Below are 25733 nucleotides of genomic sequence, written 5' to 3' on the forward strand. Positions count from 1 at the left end.
GATTTGTAATTGGATTTTGGTTTTTTTGCTCGAACGTCATCAAGTTGTGAAAATTGGTAATCATACCTCGAATGATCTCGTTCTAAACACCGGTACCCCACAAGGATGTGTTTTATCACCTTGTCTTTATTCCATATTTACGTATGATTGCAAATTCATTGATGATAACAATCTAGTATGCTGACTATTTTTGCACTATGATGACTTTGCACCAAATGCAATATTGCACAACCGTTACGATACCAACGTTATCACGACAACCCTGTATGTAACATCCCACATGCCGACATTTCTTGTGTAAATACCATGTAAATTATAACTATAGCCTTATCCCCCTTGTCTTATAACATTATCTTCTCTGTTCCTTTATCTTCTTACTCATACCTCACTATGAATGTGTAAAACTGGAGTGTCATGCCCAATTTCGTTGTCACAATATGTTAGCCCATTTGTAACAATGACAATAAAGGTATATTCTATTCTATTCTATTCTAAATTTGCTGACGACACTACTGTTTCTGGCTACATTATGAACAATGATGAGAGCGTATACGGACGGCAGGTGGATAACATCGTGGAATGGTGCAATGGAAATGATTTGATATTGAATTTGGACAAAACCAAAGAAATGATTATTGACTTTCGGACGAAAAACAAAAACCAGAAGGAATTTTTACTTATCAATGGTAAAAGAGTCAAGCAGGTGGAACATTTCAAACTTCTCGGGACTTTTATTTCAGAGGATCTAGGCTGGGCACTGAACTCGGAGAAAATTCCAAAGAACTTTCTTCCTAAGGAAGTTGAACTCCTACGATGTTTATCAGGAAATCCTAGTTAATTTTTATCGTGCGATTATTGAAAGTGTTTTAGCAAATTCTTTTATTGTTTGGTTTGGTCGAATCACAAAGAAAGATCTGTCGAAGTTCAATTCTGTAATCCGCACAGCGGAAAAGATTGTGGGCACCGGTTTGCCATCCCTGGAATCTATATATAATGATAAAGTTTTGAAACGTACCTCAAATATTCTTAAGGATGAGAGTCATCCTGGTAATGATCGTTTTCATCTATTACGGAGCGGTAGACGCTTGAAGTCATTCAGGGGTACTAAAAGGTTTACAAACAGTTTTTACCCAAGTGCTGTCCGAATCTTTAATAATTGTAAATTGTAATTTCAGTTTTTCGTTTGATATTCTGAATGTTGAATGTTGTTAAATTTTTAAATTCTTACTTGAGCCGAGACAACGAGACAATTTCCGATGATTTTTATGTGAAGATTATTGGTTGAATAAACTATAAACAAAAAAGCGGCCGTGCAGCCATGAAAGGCGCCAACTTGCTTATTGGGGGCATGAGGATTTAGTGTCTTGCCCAAGGACACTTCGACATATAAGACGGAGAAGCCGGGAATCGAACCTGAGATCTCTTGATACCAAGACGTTTTGTACCTTGTCTACGTCGGTCCGCACTGTTTGAGATGGGACGACCGTCTTCTCTTGACCAGTAGAAGTAGTGAGGACTGGACACGGACACCTGGCACCGCAGTGTGACTGAGCCGCCTTGGGTTGTCAAGACCCTCTCTGGATACACCCTCACCACCAGTGATCCTGCAGCTGCGAAAAAATAAAAAAATAATCTCGAGAACAGATTTCTGCAGTTATGACGAGTCTAAATCAACGATTTTATGTTTGTTGTGACATAAGTCACAAAAGATTATTCAAATCCACCCAAAAGATAAACACATGCGAGCATGAACAGATACAGTGTTTATATAGGGTATTTGTGTCTTTTGAATTGTTACGATAAAAATAATGATTTGCATTATTTCCATAGATAGCACAATTATTTAAGGAAGGAAGAAAATAAATTGCTTTAGACAGCTATAAGTAAGTAATATTTTTACCATTCAGTGAACTTATTGTTCTATAATGCCCACTGAGTAGAATTATTTGTTGTTTGGGACTATTGGGTCACCTTACCATCATATGGTTGACACTTCTGTCTCTGCTGTGGGTTCCCAACATAACCAGGAGCACATCTGTTGGAGTGAAAGCCAGGCAATGTGAAAATCATTTAACAAGAAAATCTGAGTCTAGTATTTAAGTCTGCGATCAAGGACAATGGACCATTTTAGTCTTACATTTTGAAATGAGTCCAGTTGCTTAAGGTCAATTTTCCCAGATTAGCACCAACAGGATGACTGACAATTTATAAAGTCCATTGTTTGAAATAACCATATGGATAATGTTGAGGATCACCTACCGCTCACAGTACTGGCCCGTGTAGCCAGGCTGACAGGCGGTACACTGGTAGCCTCCATTTCCCAGGCTTTCACAAGTGGGAGAGAACCTGTCACCAACAAGTAAACAGACTGTAAAAACTGATAATGTAATATAACCGGAATGCAGCTATTAGTAAAGAATTATCCCTATTTATACTACTTATAAACAATATTTATAATGAAAAAAACAGGGCTTCAGGCTTTGACTTCAATTTTGTAAATGGATTTTGTTCACCAGTCAGTTAGACTGTAAAGCAGTGATTTTCTAAAAAAGCCATGCAGTTATTTGTAGGTTAAGATCAGGACCGGATCCAGAATTTCTATTCTTAGGCGGGCCACATCAGTAGTAGAATGTAAATTTAAGCTAGGTTACTGTAGATTTTCAGGATTATCCTACTCAGCCTACTTTAGTAGCCAAACCTAAATATTTTAAACATGGATGATGGATCTTTTCTAAAAGCATTATACATTTATTTACAAACAATAAAAAAAAATGTCTGGCATTATAACAGTTGTGTGAATGCAGTTTTACACCCGAACCTATTCACCACGCTATACCAACTCAAGTGGGGGCTATGAAAAAAACATTTTTTTTGCCTTAATTTTCGTATTGGTTTGAAATGAATAAAAACTAAATACCAGCTCGGTAGCCTAGATGGTAGGGCGCCCGCTCCGAGACTAGGAGGTCGCTGGTTCAAGCCTCGGCCGAGTCATACCTAAGACTTACAACATTGGTACTCATTGCCTCCCTGCTTGGGTTGGAATTGGGGGGTTTGGTCCCCTAATGACTCCCAACACAGCAGTTGGCAGCGCCCTGTATGGCTGCGGCTTCATCAGCTTGCTACAGTTTAATTGTACGGGCCAGGTGTATCGACATTTCGTTTTGTGTGCATGGTTACAAAGAATGACAATAAAGGTAAAATTCTAATTCTAACTTCTAATTCTACTAAATATATCCTTTACAAGCCTCTAGTAGCCAGAGTCCGTATTTGGTTTGCATTTTATTTTGAAAATCATAGAAATGACCTAGAGATTCGCTTCTTTATTTGACATACTCAGAGACTTATAGCTTGCCGGATTAAATCATCCAACTATGTTTAACATGTCTGGTTTAGATGAATATACTGCAGTGGGTACTGACCCTCTAGACAAGAACCACACTCAAAAGTGAGCAGTACAAGATGAGATTTGGTTATAAATAGAGGAAGAATGAGCAGCCCAGGCATGTGTGCCAGAACTCACTGGTTGTCCGGGTCAGAGTGAGGGCATGCGCAAGGCTGGCAGTCCTCCGGTGTGCCAACAGTGGGGTCACCGAAGAAGCCGGATGCGCACTGCTCGCAGAGTTCACCCTGAGTGTTATGCAAGCAGTTCTGGAAAGAAAAATATTTTTGGATATGTAGCCAAACACCTTCCAGGACACATTTTTTGTTCCGTACTGTGCAGACGCCAGTTTCCGGGTGGCAGGAGTCCGAGTGACCGTTGCACTCGCATAGCTCACAGTGACCCAGGTATAACCCTCCTCCAGTGCGAGTGTATCCTGGTGCACAGTCCTGGAATGGATTTTGATAAAAGAGCACTTGAATTATGTCCGCACTTTTTACAGGTGAATTGATGCAAGAATGAACCTGGCAAGAAAGCCCATGGTATCCAGGCGGGCAGCGGCACTGCTCCACCTCCAGGGCCTGCGCCAGCCCGCTGTAGTTTGGTACAGCCACTTCCATGCTGATGTCTGAAATACTGGACGAGCGCAGCTCCGTGTGATAGGACGCTCGGATCAGGATGTCGTCCAGGTCAGCCAAAACCATCAATAGGTGCTCTCGTGTGGCGGGCATGCCGTCAGGTCGACGCCAGTGGTCCTGGAAATTATGAAAGGACTTTTCATGACAAGCGTTTCTAAGCTTTTTTGGGGTGAAAAAAATGGAAAACTTTGACCTGGTACATGGGGAATATCTCCGGTTTCAGTAGAGACTATCATTTGTTTGGCTGTTTTTCTCACCTCGGTAAAGACCACCTCAAATTGTTGAGTCTCCCTGCTGCCATGCTGCCTTCTCTGCCAGAGTTGTTGAGCTACTAGAGTGATGTCGTTACCCTACCAGAACATTATATGAAAGTTTAAGAAAATCTACCTATAACTAAGTTTGGGAATACGAGTAAAAAGAAGACTCACAATAATCTGTACATCAGCATCTTCAAGTACCGTTCCCCTTTGACCTGCCACGTAGGAGATTTTGTATTTCAGTTTGCCACCATATGAGCCCACCTTAAAAACATTTGGATAGAAATGATCAAATGTCAAGATAACTCAATTACATTCCCAACCATAAGACAAATAGTATCAGAAACAACATAAAATAAAAAGCAAATTATCAAGTCTCATGTAATGCTGGAACTTTAAAATTCAATCCAACCCAAATATTTTTTTTCCTTTTTAATAATATGAGGAATTTGTATTAAGCAGCAAAAGGGACACATTTTTTACATCTCAGGGGCAGCTTTTTTGACAATTGCTGTTCACTGAAAAAGGAAAAATACAGTTGCCCAGGCCTCATATCAATTCAAGACATGTTAACAGTGATCGGTCATTTGGTCAGGGCTGGGAAACATTTATCTCATCTTTAATGAACAGCAAGAATAATATGGCCCCTCATCAGGATTTTTTTTCTTTAAATTCATATTCTACAATACAATATTACTGAAAAGGCTAATTGGGGCTCATATTCAGTACAAGAAATTATTTGGGTTGACTTGCACTTGACAAACCAGAAAACACTATGGAGGCTTCAACATTAGGGTTGAACCAAAAGTGTGAGGCCACGAATTTCCAAACGTTAACTTTCAGTCAAGACTAGTCAAGTCATATTACATTTATTTGTACACCCCTTAATCACAAAATGTCTCAAATGACTGCACAGGTTACAATGACACCACCCCCTGATCTTAAACCAACATGTGGGCGGGGAAAAACTCAAACCCTTCAGCATGAGGAAAATAAGAAACCTTGAGAATTGGACTCACAAATGGTAATCCCTCTTCCAGGATGACCAGGGTGCAATAGACTAAGAGACTTTTATAACAGAAATAATTCACACATGCTTGATTTTGGTTAGCTCAATCAACCGCCTTCGCCTTAATAAATGTATAAAATGGTAAAATTAGCACAGGATTTAACAAACGGTCAAAAAATGAAGAGTCATGCTTATCAAGTTATAATGCCAGATATGGGGTCCATAGAATTTCTAATAGCTAACTTTGAGTGATGTTTTAAACCATTTGTTATCATTTAGTCGGGAGTTATGTTTCCGTAAGTAGGTTGGTAGCAGTAAAGGGACCATTGCCTTAAAATGTGAAAATAATCAGAATAAAAAAAAATGAAAATAGGCCATCCCGAAACATTTTTAATTGGAAGACAAAGTAGTAAAAAAGAAAGAATTTATTTGTCATCTGAATCCTCACACCCCTCTTCTTCTATCTTTGCGGGATTGGGTAGACATTGTTTTGACTTTTATAAAACAGAGAAATATTATTATTAATAATAGTATTGACTTAAAACCTTTTGAAATTCTTTTTTGGGGCAAAACTATTTCTATCGGATAGAAAACATAAACAGCTTTAGAGACCATATCTGACATAATCATTTAACAATAAACATACTTTTGACATTTTATTTTAACTAATAGTTATATGGCATCAAAAAGAGAAGTTTAACATTTCTGTTGAGTGAGTTTGCAAAAACAGTGATGCAGCATTTCTATTGTATAAAAGATTTTCATCCTCATCAAAATAAACCAGTCACCTTCAAGAAAGAAAGAAAGAAAGAAGGGAAGAAAGAAAGAGAGAGAAAATAGAAATAAGAGAAATAAGATAGATAAGGAAATAGGGAGAAATGAGTCTTGAAAGAGGTAGAATTCATAAAAGCAGTTATACATGATGACACTCTTAATTGATTAATAAGGTATATTATAATAGAAATATGTTAAAAAGACCGGGCAAAAAAATATGATGTGGAAGAAAATGTTCCGTAACCGAGGATATATATCGGAAAATCAGGCAACTGTGGCAAAGGGGCTGGGGATTATGGGATTGGGGTGAAAGGGTGCTGGGAAGCATAGAGCTGAGGGATTCCACCCAAAGTTTTCAGTTACGGTACCTTATCCCCTGTAAACTTAGCGGGTAGCTGCCAGTAGAGCAGATCGTCCTGGTGCAAGCTGAAACCTTTGTAGACCAGAGAGTACTGCAAAGCCAGCGGTGAGGGAAGGAAAGGAAAATGAGCCACAGAAAAGGAAATAGGCGAGTGAGCACAGAGGAAGCCTCAGAGGAGGAATGCGGAGCGTACATTTAAACTGTTTCGAAGTACATGCTGCGGGGTGCTACTAAATCACCCATTATGATGCCAACTATGCCGCTGTCTGACAATTTCCACACAGAGTAACACAAACTGACACTTGAGGGCTCTGAGGCCGCCTTTAAACACAAATTAAGACATACGACAGTCAAAGCAAGCTGGTAAGAAATATACCGTAAATTCCGGACTATAAGCCGCTACTTTTTTCCCAAACTTTCAACCCTGCGGCTTATTCAGTGATGCGGCCAATCTATGTAATTTTTCTAACAGCCGCCAGCGGCGCTCGAGTTCAAGGCACATGTCGCAGCTTACAAGCTAAACGCAATCGAGCAGTCCGTTAAAGAAGGAAACAGAGCTACTGCACGCAAACTTTACCTTGCGAGTGTGTTGCTAGCGTGTTTATGAATAAAGGAGCGTGGAAGGTCGTCTTTATGATAAAGTCTCTTGCCAATACTGGGGAAGACGACTTTGATGACGTCGGTTATAAGGAGGAAGATGAGGACTGTTTACCGTGGTTTCTACAAGTATGGTGTGTTTTTTTTAACAGACCGGTTCACTGTGCTGCGAGCGTATTGCTAGTAGCGTTTTGCTACCGTTCACAGGCACGGTTTGGGATGAAAGTTATAATATTATTATTAAAGCTTTGAAAACTCTCTCGGTGTACCGACTTTCTTTGTAAATATGTGTAACCATGTATATAATATAAAAAATATATTTGCAACTGTATATTTTTGTAATGTATTTATTTGTATTTGTTTTGGACACTTATTCTGATAAGTCTTGCACTGACCAATTAAAAAGAAGGGGCGTAACAGACGCGGGGGATGATGGGAAGTGGGGACCGGTAAAGGTGAGTGTTTGTGGACATGGCAGACAATAGTGGATATATATTTATCCCACCCTTACCTTTGGAAATATACACTTTTTTTCCTTGGATTACTTTTAACGGGACCCGGACTCTGCAGGACTGCAACCAATGTTAACTACCGGTATAATTTTCCAATAATTTGCCAGCGGTGGTTTTGAAACTGCGAACTTCGCAGGGAAGCTAGGACCTTATCTTTACCGTTTGGCTAAAAACAATGCTGAACAAGGCTTTGTGATCTTTGATTTTTGCAACTTGGAGATGGCATAGGAGCTTGCTCTGTCCACTCCACGCAACGGCCCGGTATTGCAGTACCTCCGGGAACGGTGCATTCGCAATGATCGCAGCAAGGCTTTAGGGCTAGGACCTTAGCTTAGCCTTTTGGCTGAGAGTAAGTGTCCTGGCCCCTAGGCTTTGTAGCGTATTATGAACTGACCGATAACGGATAATGGATAATGATTTATGAACAAGCTAAATAACCCCTAAAACCCCTAAACCCCCCCCCCCCCCCCCCTGATACTTTGGCTGAGAGTAAGAGTCCCGACTCCTAGGCTTTGAAGCTTGGCCTTTTGGCCGAGAGTACCTCTTGCCATGATCTTTGACATTAGCATTTCGGAGATGGAATAAGAGCCAGCTCTGTCCACTCCACGCATCGGCCCGGTATTGCATTACCTCCGGGAACGGTGCATTCGCAATGATCGCAGCAAGGCTTTAGGGCTAGGACCTTAGCTTGGCCTTTTGGCTGAGAGTAAGTGTCCCGGCTCCTAGGCTTTGTAGCGTATTATGAACTGACCGATAACGGATAATGGATAATGAATAACGAAGATAGAACAATAACCCTTATAAACCCCAAAAACCCCTGATACAATCTTCAAAGAAAGGTGTGGAGATGGAATATGAGCTTGCTCTGTCCACTCCACGCATCGGCCCGGTATTGCAGTACCTCCGGGAACGGTGCATTCGCAATGATCGCAGCAAGGCTTTAGGGCTAGGACCTTAGCTTGGCCTTTTGGCTGAGAGTAAGTGTCCCGGCTCCTAAGCTTTGTAGCGTATTATGAACTGACCCGATAACGGATAATGGATAATGAATAACGAAGATAGATCAATAACCCTTAAAAACCCCAAAACCCCCGCAAGGCTTTAGGGCTAGGACCTTAGCTTGGCCTTTTGGCTGAGAGTAAGTGTCCCGGCTCCTAGGCTTTGTAGCGTATTATGAACTGACCGATAATGGATAATGGATAATGAATAACGAAGATAGATCAATAACCCTTAAAAACCCCAAACCCCATTGGCCTTTTGATTTTTGCATTCCGGAGATGGAATAAGAGCTTGCTCTGTCCACTCCAAGCATCGGCCCGGTATTGCAGTACCTCCGGGAACGGTGCATTTGCAATGATCGCAACAAGGCTTTAGGGCTAGGATCTTAGCTTGGCCTTTTGGCTGAGAGTAAGAGTCCCGGCTCCAAGGCTTTGTAGCGTATTATGAACTGACCGATAACGGATAATGGATAATGAATAACGAAGATAGAACAATAACCCTTAAAAACCCCTTTTGATTTTTGCATTCCGGAGATGGAATAAGAGCTTGCTCTGTCCACTCCACGCATCGGCCCGGTATTGCAGTACCTCCGGGATCGGTGCATTCGCAATGATCGCAACAAGGCTTTAGGGCTAGGACCTTAGCTTAGCCTTTTGGCTGAGAGTAAGTGTCCCGGCTCCTAGGCTTTGTAGCATATAATGAACTGACCGATAACGGATAATGGATAATGGATAACGAAGATAGATCAATAACCCTTAAAAACCCCCCAAAACTAGGAAAGTTCCCGGACTTGCCAGCAGGGGAGGTCCCTGATGCACAATACGTGCTTTACGGGGTGAGTCGGTCGAGGAGGCCTCGGAACGACTTTGCCAGGGACTGGCTCACTCTCGCCGCCATCAAGGACGCCATCTGGACCTCCAGAAACCTGCTGGTATGGAGGTGCAGGCAGATCCCCCCCGTGGCTGTGCTCCAAATGGCTGCAGATACCATACAATCTGCGAGCGGCGGGCCTAGGACGCAGCCATAAAGAAGACTCGTCTGCACCCACCCGGAGGGGGGAACCGGAGCTACACTGTGGGAGTCCCGGCAGCAACGGCCTGGGTTGTGGAACCCAGAAGGGAGAGGACCCACACAGAAGGGAGAGGACCCACACAGAGGACTGGAAGGATGCTGCTTGGGAGGGTGGGATGGCAGAGCTATGCCCTTGCACAATAGTATTGCCTTTTACACGCTGGTTAACTACTGTTAAAAGAAAATAACTCTGAAATTGTTTAATTGATGTTGAAAATGTCAGAAAAAAATGTTAAAACGTCATATCGTCACGTCATATTGTCAGATATAAAAAAATTGTGAATATGCTTGATGGCTGTTGAGATTGTCGTGTTTGTTTTGCTGCTGTTGGTGTCGGTGGATTTGTTCAGACCGAGGACAATCGACTTTGGCCTGGACGGATCTATTGACACTAACAAAGATGTTATATAATGAAATTGTGAATATGCTTGATTGCTAATAAGATTTTCAAGAAGGGTTGTTCAAACCTCACATTGTGTTTGCTGTTAAAAACGTCATATTGGAATATAATATTGTGAATGTGCTTAATTGCTGTTGAGATTGTCATGATTGTTTTCAGTTATTAGTGTCAATAAATTTGTTCCAACCAAAAAAAGTTAAAATCGCGTGACTCAAAGTAGGGTTTGAGTTAAATTTGTGACTATGTTACATGTTTCAATGTGGGCGCATGCGGCTTATAAACAGGTGCGGCTTGTGTAAGTAGAACACGTCTATCCTCTTAAAATGTGGTGGGTGCTGCTTATAATCAGGTGCGCTCTATAGTCCGGAATTTACGATAGTTATATAGTCTATCCGGTTTTCAATTCTTCTGAAGGTTATTTACAGCATTTCTCTAACTCCACAATGAGTTAAATGATGGTATTGTACCTTGCTGCCAATTCCAGGAGAACGAGCAGACGTCTTGCTCATTATGTTCCCGCTCTGCTGATGGCGCAACCAAAAAAAAAGCAGACCGGTAATGGGGACGCAATGGAACCAACTTTTATTACGTTTACATGTAAGCAACTGTCGGATTAGGATCAGAATATAGCCAATTTACGAGTCCTTGGTATGAAAATGTGCACAGAAATCAGAATATGTCCTTTTACGTAAACCCATTTTGGTTTATCCCAAGGCTTGTGCGTATGTTCAATTTGCTCTTGGGGTATTGTTTTCTTATTTGTTGTTGTTGCAAAGAATTTCGGGCTAGTAGTACATAAATGAAACATATACACTATCTCTGGCTAACTTGCTAAATAGGACTCATACTAGTTGTCTGATTTCTTCATGATATCTTCCTATTGTTGTCTATCACTATGGCTAAATCAACATTTCTATCAATACATGCAACTTACGAGCACAACCTGTAGGAAAGGCGGGGAAGATGCTCAATTTTGAAACAAGGAGGACACAACTACTATACTTTATTAATTGTGGTGAGTAAGATAGATGAAAACATCCTTTATTTAATGTAAAACTTTAAATGCAGAAACACAGTTTATTAAAGTAGCTTGTGCTCTGCCTCTTCTGATCAGGTTCTTTTCAGACGCCGCTAATGGGGGTTAGTTCTTGGTCAAGTCAACAGATTATTCCAGATAGTCTAAAAACCTGAATCCTGAACTGAATCCGACTATGTCCTGCATGTCAACATACAATGTCACACTCACAAACTGAACTTGTACCTGCATGTGAGGTGTATAGCCTGGAGAGTACGACTGGGGTTTTGCTGCTCTAACCGGAGACTGACGAGGAGGTTGCCTCAGGTTATGTAACGGCAAGTGAGAGAAAGAGGACGGGGATGAGGAAGAAGAGGTCGTCGGACCATGGGAGGAGCGCGGAAGGTGTTGATAGGAAAAGTTTGAGAGGAGGGCCCAGACCTCATCATCCAGCTCTTTGACGTCACCCTATAGAGGGATAAGGTGGCGATATCCAAAATAAAGGGTCCTGGGGCATGTATTACTCTTGAATCGGCTTCCTAATCATGCTTCGTAGACAATGTGAGCATGCACTACACACAGAAAAGATCCCTTGTAAAGATCTCGAGTGAATTTGCAACAGCAACATTTTGCAAAGTTCTGAACTCTACGTTTTACTAGCTTAAACTGCAACAGTAGTGTTTTTCGGAGCTCACCAAAAGACTCAAGTTAAAGTTCAAATCCACATCTTTACCACCGTTGATACTATTTGTACTGTGTTTTGACAGCAAATTTTGCTCATTTTAAGTGTATTTTTTGTACTTTTAAAACTGTAAATAAAAGACAAACATTTATCCTCAACAGGGTCGCGGGGGTGCTGGAGCCCATTCCAGCTATCTTCGGGCAGTGGGCAGGGGACACCTTGAAATGGTTGCCACCCAGTTGCAGAGCACACAAAGACATACAACCATCCACTGGCTCATTCACACCTAGGGACACTTTGGACCGGTCAATCAACCTTGGAATGTGGGAGGAAACCGGAGTGCCCGGAGGGAACCCCAGCAAGCACGGGGAGAACATGCAAACTCCATACAGGAAGGTTTGATCTCAAGACCTCAGAACTGTGCCGCACACGTGCTAACCACTTCTCTGCCTTAATAAAAAATATTTTTTAAACCAGGCAAGATTATTTGCATTTTATTTGAGGTAAAAGATACATTTAAAATGAGCAAATACTTCTGTCACTGGTATAAGGGTTAATTTTTTTGGGCCATGCAGATTTTTGATCTGTGTTCAAATGTTTATGGTCTTCTAGACGCCGATGTCGAACAGTAAATGACATGACTTCAACAATTTAGCCCTCAAAAGTCAATATGTACAATTTGACGTATAGTTTAACGCCTGTTCATGTTTTTAACATCATGCGGATGCAAAAGCTGTCACTGCACTCACAGCAGCCTACCTGTTCTCGTTTCAAACGAGTAATAGACGCATCTTTCTAAAAGTGATCAAAGTAAAAAGTGAGAAAAGAAGAGCCAAGCGAGAGAATGAGAAGTCCAGAAATTCCAGGGACACCACTCGTCTTACAAGCGTATTGTGTACTGACCTTGTCTCCGTGGAAGACCCCAGGAAGCTGCCAGTAGTGGGGCTCCTGTCCAAGGTAGTCAAAGTTGCTGTAAGAAAGCTGGGTCCCCTCGGTGGAAATTTCAACTGTGAAACCGGTGGTGATGCGGTTTGTGCGTTGACGGTTCACTAGCGCGAAGCCCTGGAAATTCCCTGGAGAAAATGTTGATGACACCTGAAGGAGAACATAACAGTTTATGATAAGCATTGAGCTGAAATCAAGCGTAGAAGTGGGCCTTTGTTTCAGAGACCTTCTGATTGAGGTTGTTGGTTTATTGTAAAAGCAAAGCCGAGCTATAACCTTTAGAACATCCCCGATGCTATGTTATAGAACAGAGGTAGACCAGCTTTTTAATCCGGCCCGCCCAACGAAAATACTAAGAATAAAATGACATTGGATTATACAGTACTTCTGATACAAATAAATGTGGTGCCACTCTTGTCCCCAGTTTCCCATGCTTTTTTAAAAAATTGTTTCTATTGTGTTATCACTTTTTTATCAAGATATTTATCAAATGTCGTGCAAAATAACACATTTTATTTTGAGTTTTTAATGCATATAATCAAAATTTGTGCTTAAAAGAGCGGCATAATAAATTACTTTTCTTTCATTCTGAGTGTTTAAAAAACAATTTTAATAAATAAATCTATTGATAGGCAAATACATCTTCATGTACAGTCCCTTGGAAATTATTTGGCCCCCTTGAACTTTGTGACCTTTTGCCACATTTCAGACTTCAAACTTAAAGATCTCATCTCATCTCAACTTATCAGCTGTACCGCTTATCCTCATTAGGGTCGCGGGGGGCTGGAGCCCATCCCAGCCATCTCCGGGCAGTGGGCAGGGGACACCCTGAACTGGTTGCCAGCCAATCGCAGGGCACACGGGGACAGACAACTCACCCGCTCATTCACACCTAGGGACAATTTGGACCGGCCAATTCACCTGAAATGCATGTTTTTGGAATGTGGGAGGAAACCGGAGTGCCCGGAGGAAACCCACGCAAGCACGGGGAGAACATACAAACTCCGCACAGGAAGTCTGGAGCTGGATTTGAACCCACGCAGGAGGTTCCCAAGACATGAACTGTGCCGCACATGCGCTAACCACTGCACCGCCGTGCTGCCCCAAAAACTTAAATATATAAAACTGTAATTTCTTGTGAAGAATCAACAATAACTGGGACAAAATCATGAAGTGGAACACATTTTATTGGATATTTTAAACTTTTTTAACAATTAAGAAACGAAACAGTGGGTGTGCAAAATCATTCAGCCCTTTTACTTTAAGTGCAGCAAACTCTGTCCAGAAGTTCAATTTTGATCTAAATGACTAATGATGATAAATGGAATCCCCCTGTGTGTAATCAAGTCTCTGTATAAATGCACTGTGGTAGTCTCAGAGGTCTGTTTAAAGTGCAAAGAGCATCATGAAGAACGAGGAACACACCAGGCAGGTCTGAGATACTGTTGTGGAGAAATTGAAAGCTGGATTTGGATACAAAAAGATTTCCCAAGCTTTAAACATCCCAAGGGGCACCGTGCAAGCAATAATATTGAAATGGAAGGAGTATCAGACCACTGCAAATCTACCAAGATCGGGCCGTGCCCCTAAACTTTCAGCTGATACAAGGAGAAAACTGATCAGAGATGCAGCCAAGAGGCCCATGATCACTCTGGATGAACTGCAGAGGTCTACAGCTGAGGTGGGAGAATCTGTCCATAACAACAATCAGTCGTATACTGCACAAATCTGGCCTTAATGGAAGAGTGGCAAGAAGGAAGCCATTTCTTAAAGATATCCATAAAAAGTGTCGTTTAAGTTTACCACAAGCCACGTGGGACACACCAAACATGTGAAAGAAAGTGCTCTGGTCAGATGAGACCAAAATCGAACTTTTTGGCAACAATGCAAGACGTTATTTTTGGCATAAAAGCAGCACAGCTCATCACCCTCAACACACCATCCCCACAGTCAAACATGGCTGTGGCAGCATCATGGTTTGGGCCTGCTTTTCTTCAGCAGGGACAGGGAAGATGGTTAAAATGGATGGGAAGATGGATGGAGCCAAATACAGGACCATTCTGGAAGAAAACCTGATGGAGTCAGCAAAAGACTTGAGACTGGGACGGAGATGTGTCTTCCAATAAGACAAAGATCCAAAACTTCAAGGAAAAGCTACAATGGAATGGTTCACCAAAAACATATCAAGGTGTTAGAATGGCCAAGTCAAAGTCCAGACCTCAATCTAATTGAGAATATGTGGAAAGAACTGAAAACTGCTGTTCACAAACGCTTTCCATCCAACCTCACTGAGCTCGAGCTGTTTTTCAAAGAGTAATGGGAAAAAATATCCGTTCCTTGATGTGCAAAACTGATAGAGACATACCCCGAGCGACTTGCAGCTGTAACCCCAGCAAAAGGTGGCGTTACAAAGTATTAACTCAATGAGGCTGAATAATTTTGCACACGCACCTTTTCGGTTTTTATTTGTTAAAAAGTTTAAAATATCCAATAAAGTGTGTTCTACTTCATGATTGTGTTCCACTTATTGTTGATGCTTCACAAGCAATTACAGTTTTATATCTTGATGTTGGAAGCCAGAAATGTGGCAAAAGGTCACAAAGTTCAAGGAGGCCAAATAGTTTCGCAAGCCACTGTAGATGTCTGCATGTATAAATAACTACAGGAAAAATTAAAAAGTCCTACATATTTTTTATGTATTGTCAAGGTATCGGACTTGAGACAGTAAAATAAATCCAATCAATCTTTTTTTCTTTTTGGACTGGATGTTTGTCAATGTTGACTGATGGGGCAGTCAAACTTTGTTTGATATAAGTGTTAAAAATGGCCTTATTTCGAACTGTTTTCAAGCGGCTCGCTTACCACGTCCCTGTAGTAGTTGGAGCTTGAGCACTGTTGAGTGACTCCCATACAGAAACAGGACAGACAACCGTCTTTGTTTTGCTGGCTAAGATGGAAGGTTCCAGGCTTGCACCGGGAGCAGGAATGGTCTTCAACGTTCGTCTGAAAGCGATGTTGGATTAGTTACTTCCTTGAAAAGGTGATCACTTCACCTTTAGAAAAAAAGGGGAATTACCATACACCTTGCCAAAAATGACAAGTTACATTAGTTGGTACTTTTTCCTTAGAAGTCTTATTTCTTCTGTATTCTACATGTCCACATTATACTCATTCTCATCCATCCATCCACTATCTGCACTGCTTATCCCATCCCAGCAATTATCGGGCAGTGGGCAGGGGATACCCTGAACTGGTTGTACTCATTCTCAATGTTGATCTAACTCTAAAAACGTTTACATTTATAAACATGGACTAAATTCACAACAGAGAATGAATTTCAAACAACTTATATTTGAATTAAAGCAGATAAGCATAAAATAAAATAAAAATACAAAATGAATAAAATGAAACAAATGAAAACTTTACCTTGTTAATGCTCAGGACACACTCCAAAGATTCCACTTACTGTAGCAAAACAAGTGAAATACTTTTCTTTCCAAGTAAAAGTGGTTTGTTTTGCTAGCTTGTTTTAAGTTACATTTCTATTAATTTTATACTAAAATATATTTTAATGTTTTATTTAACTTTCTTTGAATTTTGAAAATCTCCTGATAATTATTTTCTTAACTAGGAATTACTTTATTTTTTATTGTTTTAGCCTTTCTACAGAAAACATCAACTAAAATATTATGAAAAGAGAAATCTAAAAGATTTTTTTGCAGCACGTGGGAAAGTATTGTTTACTTAACGATAGTACAATATTATTACTCAAATTTTGAAAGTATTTCATAATGCTACACATCACATAAAATGTAATACTATTCATTCCAGTTAGTGCTTCCATTAATACCTTTCTGTAAAATAGTTATATTGTAAATTACCGTAATCTTACATACACACAGACATACATTCACACAATATATATAGTTTATATATATTCATAATTTTACGTACTTTGCATCTACAAAAGCCACCATCGCAGCCTTCACTTCCTCTTGGGTCACAGTTGTAGCAGTTACCTATTTGCGCACATCGAAGCAAATGTTTGAAAACTGGGTCATTTTCGTTTTCGAGCACATACTTTTGTGAGATAATAATATATCAAAGCATAGAATGATTACCATTGACTTCATTGTTGCCAGAAACACACTGCTGTCCAAGCAAAGGGTTGCCGGTGTATCCTTGTGAACACCTGGATTGGATTTGGAAAGAAAAGATGAATGAGCAGCTAGTAGGCTTCGCAATTTGGGACATGCACTAGCACTACGTGATGACAAACCCTTAACAGAACATCGCTCAGTATTGTGAAGCTGAAACGATGTGTGCATGGCTCCAATTTTAAAAGAAAACCCAATCAGTTCTGTTTGGCACAAAAAAGTTTAGGTGAAAAACTTTTTTGCATTGTTTGCCTCAGAATTTCATAAAGCACAGCCCCAAAACACAATTTTCATTCACCATTTCCCAGAAGGGGATTCTCTGATATGTAGGATGACCATTGCTTGAAACACAGAGGAAGACATGAGTAAGCAATTTGTTTGCAGAGAAAGATGCTAAATGCGTGGAGAAAAGACTTTGCCCCCAGCCAGTTTCAAAGCATTGCCACCAAAGGAAAAGCTTCTTTAAAGAAACGCAGACTATGCAGACAGCCTTTAGGGTATCAAGCCTCAGCTCACCTGTCCTATGGCAGCTTCGAAGGTCAACTGTCAACAAAATACTTCCACGCTGGAGGACTAGTCTAATGTTTAACACAAGCTGCATATTTTCAATGGGCATATCAGTTGAGCCTTCAGCTAGTAAAAAATGCTGCAGCGAGGCTTTTAACCAAGTCAAGAAAGTTTGACCACATTACCCCGATTTTAGTTAACCTGCATTGGCTCCCTGTTGGCTTAAGATTTGATTTTAAGGTTCTGTTGGTAGTATACAAAATCATGCATGGACTTGCTCCCTCATATCTTTCAGATTTAATTTCCCCCTATGTTCCGGTCCAGAGCCTTCGCTCTGAAAATTCTGGTCTACTAGTGATACCATTAAGGGCTATACAAATAAACATGACTTGACTAGACTTGACTTGATCAGAACAGCAATTGTGCAGACTTTTCTCATCTCAAATGTTTAAATCTGAAATTTGTTACGACCCCACAATCTGTACATCTGTAAATATTGTTGCAGTTAGTCATTTTGAAAAGCCAGCCAATGTCTTGTTTGAAACTATATCCAATCGTCCTAAATAATGCTAAGTGCTAAGTACATTTGAATTTCTATGCAACATTCTATTTGTATTACAATTAAGTATATTAGTCTGGAGAAATTAGACTAAACCACTACATTTGTGTAAGACTTCATTAATTTAGCATATATAAAATTGAGTATCTCAGGATCAAATGTAATGCACATCAGTGACCATTAAATGTATTTTACTCTCCATTCAAAAACACATTTTGATATGTATTTCTTCTTCGTTTACTACGACACAGAAAAATGCATTCATCCATTTTGTGACTTTATTATTAGTTAAATTAAAACTAATAGAAAGCCCAGAAAAGATCACTATGGATTCTATTGAAAACACACATGAAGACTGTAATAAACAAAGAAACAATAGGATATTTTGAGGTAGTCTAGTCATTAAGTAAAAAAATAAAAATAACAGGCAATGAAGATAAAGATAAGGTATCTCTTCATAAAAGGCAAGCACCTTGAAACACACAAAATGTGAAAAAGCCCTTCATCAAGTTCCATACAGAAGCATACATTAGATTATGTATAAATAAAGACGTGAGGATGGAAAAAATAGTCAGAGCACATTTGGACTACTCATCAGGGATGATCCGTATCGGGATGGCCAGCCTTCCCAGGACAACATGAAGAGAACCATCTTTCTGATTTTTATGTCCTCCTTTCAATAGCTTCAGCAAGTCCAAAAGCCCGGATTTAGATTTTTTTTGCTGTTTTTTCTTCCCTCCCTTGGATTTGCTTCTTACCGCCAGAGCTGGCTTTTTCACCGCCTTCACGACCATCGTTGCTTTAGTCGTAGAAGGAATCAATGTGGATTTGGTGGTTCTGCTTGACTTTTTTGAGGTTCTGACTTTGGTTGTGCGGGGGGACGTTGTTGCTTTTGTTGATCTGCGTAAATTCTTAGCATAAGTTGCCGTGGATTGAGTGGCCAACACCGTTCCGGTTCCTGGCCTGTTTGGGTTCTTCTCTTGAGTACCAAGAGAAGATGATGCTTTTTTGACCTTGACAGTATCCATGGTTTTAAGTTTAACACCGTTATTCCGTCCCCTTTGGGGATTCTTGTCAAGGGGTTCATCGGATCTAAATGTTTTATCTCGTCCTCTGTGGGTGGCTGTTCTTGAGGAGACCTCTTTGTGAGATGGCGGCTCAAGTTGAAATTTTGTAACCGCACCCTCATCTTGAACTTGCTTTGGCCGAGTTTGGTTTGATTGGAAGACATATTTTGTTGTCCCAATTGGTGCCTTGTTCACTCGTCTTTTGGCCTCTGGCTTCACGGTCACTTTGGTTGTGGATCGATTTCGAGCAAAACTCTTGGTATTTTCCTTTAAGCTTGGTTTTGAATTTAAGACTTTATCTTTAGATTGAGAAATGATACCTTTTGTGGAGTTTTTGTGTGTTAATTGTGTCATTATATCTCTCTCATTTCCAGGTGCAGTGGTAGTTTTATGAACAAGGAGACTAGGGGTGGGTATGCTTTGGAGTACAGAAGATCGGTGGGTGAGCGGTCTCTTTGTTGTAGATATTCTGCTTGGTGGTTTTGGTGTTGAGTACATTGGGGGTGCAAGTACTGTGTTATGTGAAGGCAGGGGCAAGCGTTCCTGCAGCGAACGGGAAGTATGTCTAGAACGTTTCATCTTGTTTATCTCCTGAGCCAGGGCTGTGAAGCCATCAATCAGGATCTCCAGCCTTCCTTCCAGTCTACTCAAACGACCTTCCATGTCAGTGTAGCTCTTCTCGAGCTCAGTGACCTTGTTGGTCTTTTCAGTGGCCAACTCAGCAGTTATGAGCTCCTTCAGCTGGGAACTTAGATGGCTCTGTTGACCCTCCATTCTGTGAATCATATCCCTCATATCAAGAGTGTTGCCCTCTAGCATGCTGAGACGCTGATTAAAGGTGTTCAGGTGAATCCGGAGCAAGTGCTGGAAGCTAGAACGTCTGCTGTCAGGGTCTGGTGTAAAGCGCAGTGGGAACCTTGGCACCGATTTATTGGGAGCGAGTGGCACAATAGCTGTCCCAAGTTTTGAAGCAGATGGAGTGGTACGGTAGTGAGATGAAGTGGAAAGTATTTTTCTAGTGGAGAGTATGGCTTGTGTTGTGGTGTCAGCCCACTGATAGTCAAGATCATTGCCATCTCCGCTGCCAAAATGGGTTATTTCTTCATTCAGGCTGAGGTTTAAAACGTCTTCAGCACCACATCCCAAGGGCAGGTAGCCATCAAGCAGCTTCTCTTGCAAAGGGTCCCCACAACTGTCTGCAGATGGCATCTCTTCTCTTCATGTCAAAACAGCACAATAAGGGTTGTTGTTTGTAAAGATTGTTCAAATATCTAATTATTTGTTATACTATCCACCAATGTATCCCTATCATCTATGCTATCAGACAAGCAAAGATTTCATTACAGCCAGAATGCCTTCCTCATAAATGTCTCATCTACATTTATGCTATAAAGACCCAGAAGAATATTTGAGGGTGCACAAGAGCCAATACAATCTTTAAATGTTTGCGACCAGCAAAGCACAAAAGCTGAAGCACAGGGCAAAAAGAACCACAAACCAAACTAAAGATGAGCTGACTTATTTTTCACCACATGGACACAACAAAACTAAAGTAATAGTCTATCCCAGAGGAAAGCTGCATTATGTCTTACTCCAATTCTAGATATGTAGAAGCCCAGTACCAGAGTGTGCCATAGGACACAGGTTGCTGAATCACTCATTTTAGGAACCTCCAATGAAAGATACATGTTTCATATACTGCATACAAGCAACGACCGGTGAATAAAACACAAGAGACTGTAGCATAAATTAACACCAACATGCATTTATCCCTGTTTTGCAACCTTAGCCAATGACCGCCAGCCCCCATTAACTTTGCAGCCAGGGCCTCCCAGGAACTCTGAACCCACCTGTAGCGTCCACATGAGCCCAAGAAGACGTAAGGAGAAAGTGCAAAATATTAAAAGCAGGGTGGGATTTACCTCTCACAGCGGCGGCCAGTGTATCCAGTGGGGCATCTACACGTTGGCTGACCATCAGATTCCATATAACAAGTTGAGGAAAATCTATCACAAATATATTACAAGTAAGAATTCCTTTTACAAAAACGACAGGGGGTTTGAAAGTGTAATCAAGTAAAACTTCAATTAGGGACAAACAAAAATATAAAGCACCTAGTGCTTTCAATTTTCGTATTCAGTAATAACGTTGTAATTAGTTTAAACATGAAAGCCGCTGCTAAAAGTGATGACCAGGAATCTATATTGAGCTTTTCTTTGTGAACCCACTGGACATGTTCCCGTTTTGATGGAAAAAAACAAAAAAATGTAAGATTCTATCTGTGTTAGAGGTTCTTATTCTACAACCTTTACCTTAGTCATTGAATGGGCCTCATAAATTAAAAAAATGGCAAACAAACAAATACATACAATCATACCTAAATTAATTCCCATTTGTTTTCATTGATATTTAAAACTCACCTGTTATTGGCTGTTGTTCCAGGACACGGACAAAGTTGGCAGGCCTGAGCAGCACCAGCTGCTGGATTTCCATAGTAGCCGGCCTGACAGCGTTCACACCTTGCCCCATCGGTGTTGTGTTGACATTGCTATCAAAGAAGACACACGCACACAAAAAGAAGTGAGATTCACTGGAAGGTTTCTGCAGCCCGCACATAACTTGTTCTTACATGTTGAGATCAAAAACAGTTAACCTTTAATTGCATTCCAGCACAGAGATGAAAGCAAATTCAGCGTTTGAAAAAAATAATAAAGAGATAAAGAAAGGCGCGATAAACCTACAAGACACCTTCCTGTCTCCGGGTCACAGCCGCGGGCGTACCCGTTGCAGTCACACCTCTCGCAAGTGCCAAGATACAGGCCGGAGCTGGTCCGTGTGTAACCCTCTTCACACTCCTGCAACACCGAGTGATACGTCCATGAAAAAAGAAAAAAGAACTCAGCACACCATCACGCTTGGCTGAATTTAACCATGTCTACCTGGCAAGATGGTCCCCTGTAACCTTGAGGGCACGCGCATTCTTCCACCTCCAGCGCAGGTTCATTCCCAGTTGTGTGTGGAACAGCAATGTCCATTTTAATGTCTGACAAACTGTAAGGCAACTCGTAAGATGGGGACATGTTTGAATGCATTCGACATTCATTTGATCATCTTGAGGAATCTACCTGCTCTCTGCCATGTTGTCACTATAAGTGGCTCGAATGAGCAAGGTGCTCACGTCAGCCAGGGCCATGAGAAGATGTTCCCGAGTGCACGGCTGCCCATCAGCACGGCGCCATGCAGACTGCCAGGGCAGAAATTAAAAGGTTCATTTGTGAGTGTGTTTTTAGGAGCCAAACATTGTCAAAAATGAAACAGACTTCTCTGAATGTTAGGGTGACTGTTTGTGGAACGCGTGGAAGGGGTTTTCTCTGGGAGTAGTATTCCAAAGAAATGCCATTGCCCTGGAGAACCACATCTGGCTGACCATCAATCACCAACGAACGCTGGAAGGGTTCAAAACGAACGGTATAGCGGAGCTCCCCGCCATAGGCTGTGACCTGGTAGAAACAAAGCATCAAAAAAGACTCACGTGATAAGACGATGGCATTTAATTCTGAGATTACTACTTTCCAAGGTGTCTCAATTTGTCTGCTCAGAGACCCAACGTAAGAACAATTGAAGATACAAGGGCTATTTGGATTTTCTTTATGTCATGATTACCAATGTGAATCAACTGTGCCCACTCCTTTGGCGCCGACTGCCTCGGATTCTGATTGGCTCCCTGTCCCTATTTAAACCCACTTCAATCTGTCCGGTTTTGTCAGTCCGTCTGCGAACCGCAGTTAACACTAGGCAAGCCATTTTGACCCTGACTCCCACCTGTTTATTGCTCCCGTCTGTCCCCCGGGTTCGATCCGTTTTTGATCCTGACCACGGCTACTCTCCTGTCCCGGCTTTCAACCTCTTTTTGTCACCGACCACGTTTTTGCTCTCCTGTTGGAAAAACTGACCTGTTTTCCGTTCCCGTCACCACCATCGCTCGCCACATAAGACCCACTTCCGCGTTAAGAACAACCTGCTTCCCGCATACAGCAATCACCAAATCAAGGGCGCCACCCTTTCTCTTTCTTCCGATAAAACTTGTGAGAAACGCAACGCAAGTGGGTCATGTCTCTGTTCTGGTCCTGACACTTTATTGTAAATAACTATCTCATAAGTTTATTTTTCTGTCTTTAATAATTGACACCTGCAAATAGGAGGCCAGTTTATTATTCTGACTATTTTGCACGGTTTACATCCTAGTTAATATTGGCCAATGATGTAGCTATTCTTTGATTCACACTTTTAACGACTGATCTACTTTTGTAACAGAGGAGATTAAATAAAAGCAAGGGCTTTTGGAACAGATTTTGAATTTGGCATTGTGAGGGTTTTTGTCGTCCTCTCTTATTCTCTATGCAAGTTAAAAAATAATTGATGTATGCTCTCCCCATTTTGAGTGTCTACTAAACTATGCACTTATCATTAGCAGATCAAAACTAGTGTTTCATTTTGTTTTGAAAACGGGACTCAAATAGATTATACTGCAAAATATGTTTGTTTAACCATAATGGCAAGACATTTTACTCATTTTAAATACTATTTTAGCCTGAGTGCCTTATTGCTGTTAAGATTGTCGAGAAAAATTGTTCAAACCTCACATTGTTTATTTGATGTTACTAGTGTCAATAAAAGTGTTCAAACCAAACCAAACCTTAGTTTGGACACCCCTGATTTGAAAGGTGTTACAGGCAAAAAGCAACATGAGGTATAGCACAATTTTGAAACAACATTTTTGCTGGGCTTCACTGTGGTTTCACTCTACATCTTAAAAGAGCATGTGAAGTTATTTCCATCCCACATGTTGAGACATGACCAAGTGTGAGAGAAAGCTGTAAGCTGAATGAAACACCTGACTGATCTTTGCCCTCCCCTCGCATGCTTTGTAGTGCAGAACTTCACCTTATCTCCTCTGAAAGTCTCAGGCAAGACCCAGAAGTAGATGTCGTTGGGGATGCTTGAAAAGGAGCGGTAGACCACTTCTGAGGGCCCCCGCTGAGAGATCCCCTCGCTGATAGTTCTCGAATTGCCGCTGTTGGTGAGGGCAAAGCGCTGCCCGTTCACTCCTCCTCGTACCTACGGACACATAACAGCTAATAAATCCTTACGGGCAATGTTCCCTCTAAGCTGCATGTGTGCGCAATTGCGCACTACCCAGAGCTTTTCCGCGCACAAGAAAATCTTGCCAGCTCACAAAAATCAGGGCTCGAAATTGCTAATTAAGAAACAAATTAAGTCAAAGTTAGGGTGCAAGTAGGTAAAAATACACGGGTTGCCCTGACGCTGTGTTCTAAATGCGGTATTTTGAAGTCAATGTCGAAGTAGAACGATGTTGAGTAAAGTCAGTGGAGTTTTTCGAGAACCGGCTTCTTACGGCTCGGCTCACTAAAAAGAACCGGCTCTTTCGGGTCCCAAGCGGCTCTTCAGGTTGTTTTTGCTTCTTTAATCCCTACACAACCAAATAATATGTAAAAATTATGCACAAAATGACAAAGGAAGGGGGGGAAATAGAGCAAAAAATATAAAAATGAAAAATTAGTGAAAAGCTGAGAAGAAACAAAAGGAGAGAAAAAGAGAAAAAAAGACCGGGAAAAATTCAGAAAAAAGCTAGAAAAAAAGAAACAAACAAATAAAGGAAAAAAGGTAATAGAGAACAAAAAAAGCAGGAAAAAAGTAACAGTTAGGAAAAAAATGGGATTTTTTTTTGAAAAGGAATATAAAAAAGAAGAAAAAACAGGGAAAAAGAGGAAAAAGTTTGTGTTGCATTCAAATAATTTCCAATTATATTAAGTTAATCTTGTTGCCAACATTGTACTTCCACTGAAAAATGTAATTAAATACAGTTGTGTATCGTGCAACCGACTTAATAAGCCCCCAAAAATGTTAGTATTATGCGACAAAAGATACCAGGAAAAAAATGAAAATCTTGTGAAAGAATTGTTAAAACAAATGACGTTTGTAGGGCCCTACAACCTTTGCAATAGTACATTAGTCAATTCATTCAAAAGTGAAAAATAATTTTGCATTGCCGGAAAATCAGCAAAAAGTAACATTGCTTACGGGCTGCCGTATTTTCACACCATTTGCCATGCAGACATCTTTGTAAAAATTTGCACCCCTCCCTTGACTGTACCTGATCCCGACTCCAAGAAGAGCTGGCGCACTGTTTGGTGACGCCCATGCAGAAACAACGCAGACAACCCTCGGGGTTGTTTTCCGAGAGGTGGAAAAAACCTGGCTTGCACTCATCACAGAGAGCCCCTGCCACGTAGTTCTGTCACAAAAATAAATATCAGACATTCCAAAATAAGAAACAGGAAAAATGTATTTGCTTAGAATCTAAATACCTGGCATTAATTGGCCCAGTTTCAGGGTATATTTGCTATTTTGCTGTATATAAATTTGACCTACTTTACCTATTTTTTGGTAGGTTCGGTAAGAAAGTAAGATAATTTCTTAAATATTGAGTTTTTCCTTTCTAATTTTGTTATATTTTTTACTTTACCCAAAAGTGCATTTTACGATTAATTATTATGAGATTTGGCAAATGCGGATATCATGCCTCAGTATTGGGCCGATACCAGACCATAGTTTAATATCGATACCGGTATCAGCCGTCATGCTTGTGGCAATAGGATCAGGAATAAAAAGCAAGTCAGGCTGATTGTATTTTGTGTCCTTTTAAATAGATGGAAAAATACTATACAATCCATCCATCCATCCATTTTTTCCTGCTTATCCAGGTCAGGTCACGGGGGCTGCAGC

The 25733-nt window shown here is 40.9% G+C and overlaps 1 protein-coding gene and 5 pseudogenes across 1 annotated transcript in view; 5 read left to right on the top strand and 1 right to left on the bottom strand.

The window, feature by feature from the left end:
- hspg2 (heparan sulfate proteoglycan 2) overlaps positions 1-25733 on the bottom strand; it is a 171282-nt gene that overhangs the window by 62166 nt on the left and 83383 nt on the right. Inside the window, exons 22-43 of the mRNA XM_088329717.1 lie at positions 25102-25242; positions 23871-24044; positions 22247-22426; positions 22052-22170; positions 21866-21977; positions 21668-21781; positions 21347-21474; positions 20849-20932; positions 16758-16828; positions 16591-16655; positions 15499-15639; positions 12595-12786; positions 11256-11477; positions 6426-6509; positions 4446-4538; positions 4275-4367; positions 3904-4134; positions 3715-3828; positions 3521-3648; positions 2260-2346; positions 1977-2035; positions 1446-1610 (exon numbers count right to left, since the gene is read on the bottom strand). Of these exons, the coding sequence (XP_088185843.1) occupies positions 1446-1610; positions 1977-2035; positions 2260-2346; positions 3521-3648; positions 3715-3828; positions 3904-4134; positions 4275-4367; positions 4446-4538; positions 6426-6509; positions 11256-11477; positions 12595-12786; positions 15499-15639; positions 16591-16655; positions 16758-16828; positions 20849-20932; positions 21347-21474; positions 21668-21781; positions 21866-21977; positions 22052-22170; positions 22247-22426; positions 23871-24044; positions 25102-25242 (2797 nt within the window). The remainder of the gene's footprint in view (positions 1-1445; positions 1611-1976; positions 2036-2259; positions 2347-3520; positions 3649-3714; positions 3829-3903; positions 4135-4274; positions 4368-4445; positions 4539-6425; positions 6510-11255; positions 11478-12594; positions 12787-15498; positions 15640-16590; positions 16656-16757; positions 16829-20848; positions 20933-21346; positions 21475-21667; positions 21782-21865; positions 21978-22051; positions 22171-22246; positions 22427-23870; positions 24045-25101; positions 25243-25733) is intronic.
- LOC148368684 (U2 spliceosomal RNA) lies at positions 7674-7822 on the top strand (annotated as a pseudogene).
- Positions 8039-8179, top strand: LOC148368685 (U2 spliceosomal RNA; annotated as a pseudogene).
- On the top strand, positions 8208-8450 carry LOC148368686 (U2 spliceosomal RNA; annotated as a pseudogene).
- LOC148368687 (U2 spliceosomal RNA) lies at positions 8637-8877 on the top strand (annotated as a pseudogene).
- Positions 8906-9132, top strand: LOC148368688 (U2 spliceosomal RNA; annotated as a pseudogene).

The sequence above is a fragment of the Urocampus carinirostris genome, chromosome 3 (genome assembly GCF_059441175.1).
Source record: "Urocampus carinirostris isolate Australia breed hairy pipefish chromosome 3, RoL_Ucar_1.0, whole genome shotgun sequence".
In the NCBI taxonomy this organism is placed as follows: domain Eukaryota; kingdom Metazoa; phylum Chordata; class Actinopteri; order Syngnathiformes; family Syngnathidae; genus Urocampus; species Urocampus carinirostris.